We start from the raw sequence: 12,136 nt of genomic DNA, 5'->3' as shown, positions 1-12,136 counted from the left end.
ATAAAAATAGCATTTGAGTTACCATCCGAAAAGCTGCTCTCTGGGATGCTGGCCTGGCTCACCTGTACCTACACGTGCTCCTATGCACAGGCTATGTACCTCAGACCCAGGAAGGCCACCATGTCACAAAAGTAGGCTTAGGTCTTCCCTGCTTCCTGGATGTCCTCAGCCAGCACCATGCCTCTTGGATACCCCAGGGCTACACTTAAGGCAGGTGAGGAGGGGACTCCATGCCCAGCATCCCTGCTCACAGGCAGACAGAGGGGTACACCCTCGGGCTGGGGTGGAGGGCATGGGCCCCAGACCCAGAGTCTCTGCTCTTTGTGGACGGCTGCAGGGCACTCTTCCTCCAAGCTGGCTGGCATTTCAGGGTGTCTCCTGGGAGGCACACAGTCATTTAGCTCCAGCTGAGAGAACTGGGCAATGGAAAGGTCAGTATGGGTTTGGCCACCTTCTCACCATAGTCTTAGATTTCTGGGCCCTAGCTGGGTGGATGGGGGCAGTCAAAGTAAGTAGATACCCCTTGCATAGGCTTCTTGGACCTCAGAGTTGGGATATGCTGGAGGGCCTGGAGCAGGAAAGCTGGAGGCCAGTGCTGCCCCCTCAGCTGCTATCCCCAGGGTCTGTAGCCCTAGCCTGGTCCTGCTGGGAGCAGGAAAGGGGAGCCTGAGGTCAGTCAGGAACCCATGTCTCGGCACAAGGAGGAAGGGCAATCCTAGATATGAGGCCCGTAGATTTCCTGATCATCACCTCCCAGAGCCTTGAGACCCATGCTGCAACCAAGGGCTTGAGTGACCTGGCTCCACCTCCTGTCCCACCTTGTGCTGCCCTCCAGGGAGGAAGACCCCACCCATGCCCACCTGGGGCTACCAGGTTCAGTCTATCCATGCACAAGTCCTAGTGCCTACGTGACACTGCATGGGGCCTGTGTGTGTCTGGGACCCGTGCCTAGGCAACAGTGGATGTGCACAGAAGGCTGTGTGCCCACAGCCATGGACATACCATGCTGTTTGTCCTCCATTCCCTCTTGGCCAGAGGACCCAGTCTATAACTCACTCCCCTCATTCCCCCCAAGCTCCTCCCCTGCCCCCTTGCCAGCTACTGCCTCTTCTAGCTGGCCATGCTGATTTCACTGCCCCTCTGCTAGGTCACACTGATGGTTTTATTTGCGTGACAGGTGTTGGAGAAATGAAGCTCAGCTTCTGGGACCTATGTTGATCTCTTGCCTTCAGTGGGCCTTGGTTTCCCCAGCTTCACAGTGGGTTGGGCTCTATGGTGTCTTTTCACCTCGAAGTACACCCGTTCCCCCCAACCCTGTCCCTCGCTCAGCTGGTACCAGTGATCAGGCCCAGCACTGACCCCCCCTCCTTTCTAGGATTCTGTTCTTAAAGCTGGCTCCACCTGGGCCAGTGAGCAGCAGAGCTGGCCCTCCAGGGGTGCTACCCACTGTGCCGTGTCTCTAAGCTCAGCCCCTATGTTGTGCAGGGGCACAGGGGCTGGCAGAGTCAGCTTCAACTGGTTGGGGTGGGCCGGGCCAGGAGGAGGCCCCGAGCAGGACTGGGCACTGCACCACAGTGCCTAGTGGTATGGCTGCATGGCCTGCACCCTGCCTGCTGCCATGCACCTGGGTCTGTGCTCCACATGCTTCCCCTGCTTCTTTTTGTTCATGAAAAACAAATATGCTGGGCAGCCAGGGAGCAAGCAGCGAGGAAAGTGCTGGCTTGTTGCAGCTGCCAAGTCCCTGCCACCCCCACCCACCATCCTGGGGCCCTCAGGAACAGCAGTGGGCAGGGCCCCAGGCAGGCCTGACCTTCCCCACAGACTGGGCCTCAGATGCCTGGGACCCTGCCCTCAACCTCCCTCCAGGTCAGGCATGAGGCACATGGGCCACTTCTTGGTGCAGAATCTCAACCAGGCTAAACTTGAATTTTACTCTGCCATGTGGGTAAATGCCACTCTCGTTCCCAGCCAGTGTGGCTGTGAGTGGAGGCCCGACTGCTGGTCTGTAGACCAGTGTCATCTCCTCACCTGCCTCAGTATCTGACCCACCAGGAGGCCATGGAATGGCTTCTGTCTCCCTGCCCGCTGGTACAGCAGCTCTGCCACACCAGCTGTGTGGCTGTGGATGGGTTTCCCAATTTCTTTGGGCCACAGAGCATCTGCCTCAGTGAGGTGGGTCTGTGCTGGCCCCATGAGGTTGGGATGAACTGGCATGTGCTATGGACAGCAGAGGCCCTGGGAAGTCTGAGAGGTTGTCACACCAGCTCTTCCTACCCTTCCCTTCCCAGAGGACTCTGGGATACCCAGAACCTCAGGTTCTGCTGAACCTGGCAGGAAGCAGGGGCTCCCGGCTGAGAGCCCTACACTCTTTAGGGAGGGAGCCTGCTGCTTCTGGCCAGCCTCAGATTAATGGCTTTTAATTTAGAATTTAATCAATGCAGCTTCTCTCTGGAGAGCTGGATGCTCTGGTCTGGGAGTGAGTCCTATGATCTATGTGTGCAGTGGGCAGGGGGCCTATGATGGCCTCTCTAGGCCTCCACCCCAGCCCCACCTTGACCATGCTCTGCTTTGCCTGCAGCCTGCCGGCATCCTGGTCATGGAGGACTGCAACGTGCACTCAGCTGCCAGCATCCTGGCCTCAGTGAAGGAGCAGGAGGCCCGCTTTGAGAGACTGACGCGAGCTCTGGAGCAGGAGAGGCGCCATGTTGCCTTGCAGCTGGAGCGCGCCCAGCAGCCTGGTGTGGGCAGTGGTGGTGTGGGCAGTGGGCAGCCCCTGCCGATGGCTTGGCAACAGCTGGTCCTGCAGGTAACACCCCAGTGAGTCAGGAAGGGTGAAAATGGCCAAGTTGGGAAACAATCAAGGGGCCTTGGTGGACCACAAGCCAGCATTGAATTGAATGATTTATTGTAAGACTTCCTGGGACTTCTGAGGAGGGGAGGAAAATGGGACCCCAAGGGGGGCTGGAAGTCTCACTTGGGTGTGTAGGACACCAAGTGATGAATGGGCAGGACACAGCCCAATCCTCAGAATGGCACCCTCCACTCAAGTGAGTCCTCAGAGCCCAGGCAGCTGGGCAAGGTCTGTTCTGAGCAGCTCAGTGGTCACCCTGGTGACTGGGTTTTTCCAGTCCTGGAGTCTCCTTGCCATGGTATTCTCCTTCGTCGCATGCATCAGTGAGTCAGCCCTAGGGTAAGGCTCGAGCAAGGCCCCAGGCTCTGACTGCAGCTCAGAGGGTGACCTAGAATGCTCAATTTCCCCACCAGCCATTGCCCTTAGACTGGGCTCAGGCCCCAACTCAGCCCCAAGATGCATGGAGCCTTGTCTGCTCTGAGGCCAGGCCCTGAGAACTTTAAAGTCAGGAGTCAGATGGCCAGGACTCCTCCTTCCACCACTGTATCCCAGGGCCTGATCTGCGGATGGGGCAGGAAGAGCACCGGCTTATGGAGTGGTAGGGGCAGAATGAGAAAACGTGGGATATCTGGAGTTTGGTGTGATTTTTCAGTTCATATTGTTACTTTTCAGTTCATATTATTGACTGAGGCACAAGGCAGGCGATAGGCAGGGCAGAGCTGTCCCTGGTGGCTCCCTGGGTAGGAGTCCACCCTACAGGACTTCCACTGTTGCCCCTTCTCACTACCTGTCCCAGAGGCCTGGGGTGCCATGGCCTCCTGAGTCTTCAGGGTTTCTCAGAATGACCCTAGAGGATCCTGCCAGTAGTGTTCTCAGTTTCCCTGGCTCACCTCCATGAGCAGGCATAGCACCATTGCCTTCCAAAACCTGGCAGCCACACCTCCTCGCAGTGTGTCCCCCAGTACATGCTCTGGTCACTGGGCCCCAGCTCCAGGGAACCAGATAGACTGCTGGCAGCTTGAGGCAGCCTGGACCTCTGTGGCTGGACAGAAAGGGAGGAAGGTATTGGTCTCGATTGAGACTGACCCATTTGGGCTAGCTTTGCCTAGCTAGGGCATGGAGGGCTCAGAAGCAACAGCCTGTGTCAGGTTGGGGGACCTGGCAAGTGATCTTAACCCCAAGAGCCTTGATGTTCTCATTTGTCTGTGGGCAATCCACATGCACAGCTCAGCGTGGCATACAGTCAGACATGTCTCCAGAGGGCCCAGACCCACCAGCAGCCCCCACCATTGGGGAGCTGTCTTTCCAAGCCCCTGGTGCTGAGGTGGGCCACAGAGCCAGTCCATAGGAGGCCAGGCCTGAGGCAGGATGGGGCGAGGTGCTAGAGCCATCCCCTCCACCCCCTGGATCTCAGGCACTCCAAAGGGTGAGGCCTGTACCCCCAGATGTGGTTGGGGAGCAGAGCAGCCCAGCTGGGGCACATGGGGACAGTGGCAGTCAGTGACCTTGAGGCCATCCTTCAGGCGCCAGGCTCTCTATCTAGTCCTCCCAGGCCGGAAAGGTCTTTAGCCTCCAGCCCAGAGGGTTGATGCCCCCACAGAAAGATGTTCCCATAGCCTGGAGCTGCCCTGGCTTCCTTGGGGCTGTGAACTAAAGACCTCAGGCCACCACCCCTCCCGACCCCTCCCCACCCACTGCCCTCCCGGCCAGCCTTTGGTTTTCTGTCTCTTGGGAGGAGATGGTTTTCTCAGGGTGAGATCGGAGAGAGCATGTGTTCCCAGGGCTGTGGCTAGACTGGCAGGGCTGATGGGGACATTGGGGCCATATCCGCTGGCCAGGCCTGGCAGCCTTGATGCCAAAACTGCTTCCCAGATTTGTCTCAGCAAGAGATGCCCAGTGACCTACCTGCTGAGCCCAGGGCTTCCTGGAGCTGGTCTTCAGGGTCAGAGCTGGAATCTGTGAAGCTCAGGGCCAGTGGCAGGACAGGTAGCTGGGGCTCAGGGGTTGAGAGGCTAAGGGCTACTGCCATGCTCCCCAGATTGTGCCACTGTCGTGGCCACCTGCCCTTAATCCTCCAGCAGGAAGAGCTCCACCCCACCAAACAGCTGGCTGGAGCAGGGCTGGCCCTCACTAGCCCTCACCAGCCCTTACCGGCCTCTCCTCATGGGAGAACACCTTTAGTGACCTTGCCAGCTATGGGTTAGGCCAAGGTGGGTATGTGGCTGGGGCACTAGCAGCTGGTGAAATTTGGGAGAAGGCCGAAGCAGCTCAAATGTAAGTTCTTCAGGGGAGTGGTCCAGTTCCTCCTGCTGCTGCTCCTATCCCAGGTGGCTCCATGTGAGGTTGCCATGGATGGAGGATACAGGGGCCAGTGGTCAGGGCAACTCATCCCTGTGCAGGTGGGAAAACTGAGGCTCAGATCCACATGCGGTGGATACCCAGAGTGCTTGAGTATGCTGGCTGCATGGGCTATGTACATGACATGTCCAGGAAGAAGAGTGGCCCCTGGGGGGCTGGCTGGGTTTTCTGAGTGGGGTCTAGGGAGAAGCAGGAGGGGGCAGGAAGCCCAGGCCCTGCCCTTCTCTCTTGCCAGACCCATGGACCTCCTTGGGCTTGCCCTTGCTGTTATTATCTCAGAGCCTAGTGCCCTTATTCATGATATAAGAGTCATTGGCTTGCCTTTGTAGGGTATGACCCAGGAGAGCCCCAGCCCAAACCAGCCTTCTGTGTCTGCGTTTCCATCCAGGACAGCCAGACTCCCCAGGGTGTGGCCATACCTTCACGCTAGGCTGGAGTGCACCCTAGTTTGGAGAAGCTCTGATTAAACCAGACCCTCTGATACCACTCCCCACCCACCACTTCCCAGTGGATCAAAGGCATGGAAGAGAGAGTGTCTGAAGCTAGTTTGGCTCAAGAGCTTTCACCCAGGGTCATCTAACAATTGAGCACCCCCCCACCCCCATTTGATCTGCTCTGACACCTATCAGAGAGTGGGGGCCTCTGTATCTTGATGGGGAGAACCCAAGACAAGTGGATCAGTGCAGGTCCATTTGGCAGGCCCCAACTGAGGCTCTGTCGGGGTCCGTCATGGGGTTTTGGGCAAGGGCCTGGACCAGATCTGGAAGTCCCGAGAGGCCTTGCGGTGCTGACATCGTTGTAACAACTGTCTGATCAGCCCTCATTTCACAGCAGGGGGCAACTAATTGAAGTTAGAGCAGCTTGTACTATTGAGGATGGCTGCATTGGCCCCTGCTCTGCCAGAACTCTTTCCCCAATTCTACACGGGGAGGGGCCCGTGAACTCTTATACTGGAGGCAAAATGAGTCCTGGGAAGCAGGACTTGGCCAAAGTCACTCGGCGGGAAAATGTCACTCCAACGGTGGGGAGGAGAGGAACGAGGAGCCCAGACGCGCTGCCGCAGAGTTAGGGGCAACCCTGGCCTGGCTGCAGAGCCGCGCTCTGCGGGGGTAGGGGGCGGGACCTCGCCCCGCCCCACCGACCCCCGCCCCGCCCCGCCCCGCCTGGGCGCGGCCCCGCTCCATTGGCTGCTAGCCGTGACCGCCGCCAGATCCGCCCCCGCGGGGAGCGAGTCCGCCGAGCCCGAGCCCGAGCGGCCGAGGCGCCGGAGCCGATTCCGGTTCAGCTGCCGCCGCCGCTGCCGCTGCCGCCGCCGCCGCCGCCGCCCTTAACGACCCGAGCCCCCCACCCCCCCGCCGAGCCCGGCCCGATGCCGGCCGAACTCAGACAGGTTGGAGGGAACTTGGTCCCAGGCGTGGGGGCACCATCCCTGGGGCCCGGCGGCGGAGGGCGGGGCGCCGGCCTTCCCGGGAGGACCTGCTTTTGTTCCGTGGAGCTGCCGGCCGAAGGCGGCTATTGTCTGTGCCTCGGACCGGCGCCGCCGTTCGGCCCGGGGCGGGCGGGGCGGTGGAGTGAGAGCGATGCCCGGGGGGGGGGGGGGGGGGGGGGAGTGTGCAAGGCGCGGGGGGGGGCCACGAGGTCTCTGGGGATCGGGTGCAAGGACCCCAGGCGGTGCGACTCCGCGCCAAGAAGAAGGCAGGGATCGGGGTGGGTGCACCGTAAGGCAGCGCCCAGGGCAGGTGCCTAGGTCTTGGGTGGTGGGTGAGAGCCTTCCTGAGCAGCCGCTCCGTGCAGGAGGGATGCCGAGTCAAGAGAGAGCAGCCGGGCTAGGCCTCCTGCTCCCTGGGGAGCTTGGTGGGCCTCCCCTCCCCTTCACACTCCCAGCGCGGGCTCTGACTCTGGGGACCTGAGAAGGCGCTTCTGGAGCTTTAATGGAAGCCCTGTCTGCCTCGGCAGCGCACGTGAGGGGAGGGGTGGAGGAGGGCCCTGCCCACGTGCGGAGGCGGGAGGGGGTCTCTGAGGGAAACCCGGTCAGTCAGCCTCCCAGTACTGGGAAGGAGCTGGAAGGAGGCGTGTGGGCTACCCGCACCTTGTACTCAGAGTGTTTGTGGTCCAGTAACAGGCAGGGAAACTGAGGCTGACTGGAGGAGCAACTGCCCCAGGCCCTTTGTGATTAGGGGGTAGATCACTCCTGCCTACCTTTGGCAGCTGGGTTTCTGCTTGCTGTGCATCTCTGGTATGGCCCCTAGGGTCTGGCCAGTGACTGTCCCAGAGATCTAGGGGTCAGCTGGGGGGAGTTGGGGCCATTGTGTAGCTGTTGGATGTGGGCTGGGCTTGGAGAAACTGCGATGGGTGAAGCCAGCCCTGCTATCCCCTGCAACGCTGCAACCAGTGGTGTCTGCTGGGCACCAACTGCCCCCTGGCCTCTTGGCCACTCAGTGTAGACTGCAAGCCCTGGCAGGTGGACTGCTGCTGTGGATGTGTGAGCTCCCCATCTGCCAGGGCTGGGCAGAGGCTGTGGGCATCAAGAGATGACATCTGTGGTAGCCAAGGGCTCACTCTCTGGTGAGAGACCCAGCCTGGATTGTCTTGGACTCTATCCGTGATGACTGTGCTGGGGGTGGAGGGGGCAGGGGGACACTTTCATTCCTTTACTCTTCCACTCGTTCATTCATTCATTCATTCATTCATTTATTCAGTACCAGCTGTCTTGTGCCCTCTGTGAGCCAGGACTAGGGATTGTGGGAACCAGGTATGGTATCCCACCTTAACGCATTCCCTGTGTGCAGGTGAAACCATGGACAGGGTGGGGCACCTGCCCTGAGGTTTGTTTTTCATGATACATACCATGAGTTCTCATCTATCAAGTGCAGTTGGTGAGCCTCTGCGACCCCAGTCCAGACTCCACCATTGTAACTTGGCTTGTATCCCTGTTCCTTCTCTCTGCCATTCCCACATGTACCTCAGAGGTTATTGTGGGCTTTTGCCCAGGTGGCTGCCCCTCTACACATTGTCCCACATTGTTTCCTACTCCCCACATTCCTTAGATCAGGCCACAAAGGTGGGACTGGCACTATCCCCCTTGTCCCATGGCCTTGATACCCTGGGTACTTCCCACTTCCAGATGAGGAAGCTGAGCTCCAGGTGTGTGACAGAGCCTAGGGCCCTCTTGCTATGCCCAGCTCCATGCCTCTGGGGACCCTCTCGAGAGCAGTGGTGACTGGTTGTGGGTTTACCTCTCTGAGTACTGGCCACTCTGGCTCTGGGCTTGGAGTCTTGGGCCACTCCCCTCCCACAAGTTCAAGGGAGCCCATGGGGAACCCCAGGTCTGGACAGGAGCCCCACTCTGGGCCAGACCTGTGGGCCATGGACGAGGTAGACCATGGATGGGAGTGCCAGGGGATAGTTTGGGCCCTGGAGGTAGGTAATGGGAGGCAGGTCAGTGGTCCCAGGAAGAGGGGCAAGAATGAAGTTAGGGCTGGGGAAAGGTGACAAGAGTAAGTCGACAGGATTTGGCAAGATTTGGGATATGGAGAAGGGCTAAGGGTGGTGTGTCCAGGCTGGTGCCTGTGTCTGGGGTGCAGGGGGGAACCTCAGGTGCAGGGCCAGGGGTCCCTGGGGTATGCTGTAGGTGGACCTGCAGCCCTAGACCAGTGTCTTGAAGCCAGTTGAGGGGATGCAGTCACCCTGGGTAACTGCCTCTATTGAGTGCCAACTGTGTGCTGGTCATCAGTCCATCCCATGTCACTACCCCAAAGATGTTATAGAGGCCTGAGCATCAGGTTGACCTTGGGCCTATCCCTACTGTAGGCTTTTGGTTCCCCACTCTGCTGCCAGCTCTGAAACTCCCATAGTGAGTGGTTGAGTGGATGTCTAGGGAGTTGGACACAGAGATAGGAGGTAGGAGGAGGTAATGGGATGTGTTCATATGTGCAAGTCCCTCCGGAGGCAGTGGGCACTGTGCACTGGGGGCTGTTAGGGTTGATGTGCTTGGGTCTGTGCACTGGGCTGGGTGCTCATACATACGTATATATATGTGCATACGTCCCTGTTGGAGGAACCAGGTATGTGCATGTGTATCTAGGTCCTTATCTGCATGTGTGCCCAGGAGTGTGTAACGGGGGCCAGGCCTTCCTGCGATCACAGGCTGACTCACGCTCCTGCCTGCCTGCCCGTCTGGGTGAAGTCATCACCCATTTTTAGCTCCCTGAGGTCATTTGCCAGTGGGGCTCTTGGGGCCTCAGAATCCCACTACCGGGCTGCCTGGGTTGGGTATTAGTAGGCGATGCTGCAGGGTTGTCAGGCCTCATTGGCAGAGGGTGGGGGGGTGAACTTGGCTCTCCTAGACCTGCATCCCTTTGTCTCCCACTGCACTGTGTCAGACCCTCACCATAGACTAGAGTGAGAATAAACTGAGCCTCAGAGTAGCATTGAGGTCTGAGGTTTGCTTACTCCTCCTCCTCCCTTCTCACACTCACCCCCTAACCAGGGAGTAGGAGGCTCTTCTCTGAGAGTGTTAATTATGCAAATGTATGCAAGTCTACTCAGGGCCCATGCCCTCCTGACAGTGCTCTGGTCCCCTCCTGTCAGTCTTGCTCTGAACCCCTCCCCTTCACTTGCAGCCACCAACGTGTGGTCCTAGACCCCTCCATGCCTGGCTCCCAGAGCCTGGCAGAGAGCTCAGTGCCTGCCACACATTTGCTCCCATAGTTGCCAAATACAGGTGGGGTAGCCGAGGCCTCAGCAGTGACAGGCTGTCCCTGAATCTGCTCCAGAACTATCTCCCAATGCCCTCAGAGAAGAGGCCAGGCCACCTTGCCTGGCAGCTCACCAGCATGTCCCTATTTAGGGTCTCAGTTTATTCTCTTTCCCAGGGAACATGTTCCTCCTTCCTGGCCAGGTCCCCAACAGGCATTCCACCTGCAACACTGAGTGGCAACCAAGGCTGTGGCCCACAAGGGGTGAGGTGTAGCTAAAAGGCCTTGCAAAGTTTGCCTTTTCTGTGGATACCTGAAATTCCCCAGGTTTGTGAAGTCCTGGTCAATCCTCTCCCTTCTGTCAGGCCTCAATTTTCCTTTTTATAAAATCACATATTGTTGTCCTCTGAGGTCCTGCTTCTGGGAGAAGAGGCTGCATTCTGTGATTTCTTCCTTCCTGTGTCACCAGAACCCAGGGGATACACCTGTTCTGATATGGTCCAGGCATCTCTCTGGACCCCTGAAGAGTTTTCAGGGGCCCAGAACCTCAACAACTATGTTCAGTTAAGCATTTTTTTTCAGGTCAGGACACTAACCTGAGGAGACTTCACACCCTGAGGACCTAGGGAGGCAGACCCTAGGGCAGCTGTGGACACTTAGCCTTACACACTGCTCAGGCCCAGGGCCAGGAACAGAGTAGGGGTCTAGTGGCAGGCAGATATGAGTATGGCCTTCCCTGGGCCTCAGCTCCATTTCTGTGTAGGCCTCGGAGGTCTGGGGCCCAGATGGGGGACTGATCCTTCAAGGCACAGTATCTGAGCCACAGAGCAGGTCCTGTCCTCCTGCTGACCTGGCCCTGGCTGCCCAGGAATGTGCCCCCACTTGCCTGCCCACTGCAGCTTGGGTTTCAGCCCCTACCCATCCTGGCCAGATGCTATCCTAGGACATTGGCATGGTGTGGAGGACCCATGTAGTCAGAGGCCCAGGGGTAGATAGACTTTGGCCCTCAGGCCCCTTTGCCAATCAGCACAGCAGGAGTCTGCTCAGCTCTGCTATGGACTGGCCTGTCCTCCTTGAGCCTCAGTTTCTCCACTGGCAAGTCGGGCCATAGGCATATGGGCCTTAAGAGGGCCTCGTCCAGAGCCATCTTGCCTGTAATTCTACCATGGTCAGCCCCTGCAGAGAGGAAGGCAAGGGGGGGCTGCAGGTTGAGAATGAGGTGGGTGACTGAGGTTGGAGAGGCTTAGGGAGAGGTATGTGGGGAGGGGACCAGGATTCCTGTCAAGGACCAACTAGGTACACCCGGCCTGAATTCACCATCTCTGGGCTCTGATAGAACACTCAGCACTTCAGGGGGGGGCACCAACCATTGGGCCAAATGAGGTAGGGCCAGGCTGTGCCCACTCAACACCCCACGAGTGTCCAGGCCGGAAGGAGCAAGGGTATTTTGGGCATTCTGGGAACTGGGTATTTCTGTCCTGCGAGGGCGTCTAGCTGGCCTTGGGAACAGTGGGAGCCTGGGCGTGGCCACGAGGAGTCAGTGAGCAGTGCTGAAACTGCTATCCCAAGGCCTCTGCACTGGAGGCTTCTGGGGCGGGTCAGGGAGGAGGCCCAGGATACTGGGAGGGCCCAGCCAGGGCTAGTGAGCCATGTCAGGAGAGCAACGTGCAGATCCCACCAACTTCCTTGCCCCACCAGGAACCTGTAGCAGCCAGGAACCTTGCAGCTCAGACAGGGCTGCCCAAGACTGCACTACTGGGGTCAGGGGCTTCATCTGCCAACTCAGCCCAAGGAGGCCCCAGCACTGGGGGTCAGCCCCCAGGGCACCCCATGGTGTTCAGAGACAAGACTGGAGCTGCTGTCTTCACTAGCTGTTGCTGAGACAGGCCTTGGGGTCCATGGGTTCCAGGGGTAGGATGAAGGCACTCCTGGCATCTAGGCCAGTACAAGCATCTGCACTCCAGGGCTGGGTGAACTGTGGCTCCTCACACTGACAGCCCCCGTCTTGCCCAGGAACAGAGCCCGGGCAGCCAGGCCTCGCTGGCCACAATGCCAGAGGCGCCCGAGGTGCTGGAGGAGACTGTGACGGTAGAGGAGGACCCTGGTACACCTACTTCTCACGTGTCCATTGTCACATCAGAAGATGGTACTACCCGGCGCACTGAGACCAAGGTATGGCGGGGCCCAGGCAGTGGGCAAGTAGGCTGTGTAGCCATAGTTCCGTTTATAG

General features: G+C 58.7%; 1 protein-coding gene across 3 annotated transcripts in view; it reads left to right on the top strand.

The window, feature by feature from the left end:
* The window catches only part of ARVCF (ARVCF delta catenin family member), a 49,483-nt gene that overhangs the window by 25,308 nt on the left and 12,039 nt on the right, over positions 1–12,136 (top strand). For all 3 annotated transcript variants that reach the window (XM_049620581.1, XM_049620580.1, XM_049620579.1), the window contains exons 3-4: positions 2,579–2,806; positions 11,920–12,078. In XM_049620581.1, coding sequence (XP_049476538.1) covers positions 2,597–2,806; positions 11,920–12,078 — 369 coding nt within the window. In that variant the 5' untranslated portion in view covers positions 2,579–2,596. The remainder of the gene's footprint in view (positions 1–2,578; positions 2,807–11,919; positions 12,079–12,136) is intronic.

The sequence above is a fragment of the Panthera uncia genome, assembly GCF_023721935.1.
Source record: "Panthera uncia isolate 11264 chromosome D3 unlocalized genomic scaffold, Puncia_PCG_1.0 HiC_scaffold_8, whole genome shotgun sequence".
NCBI classification, from domain to species: Eukaryota; Metazoa; Chordata; class Mammalia; order Carnivora; family Felidae; genus Panthera; species Panthera uncia.
Note: the sequence above shows the minus strand (reverse complement) of the source record. Positions and strands in the feature narration are given on the sequence as shown.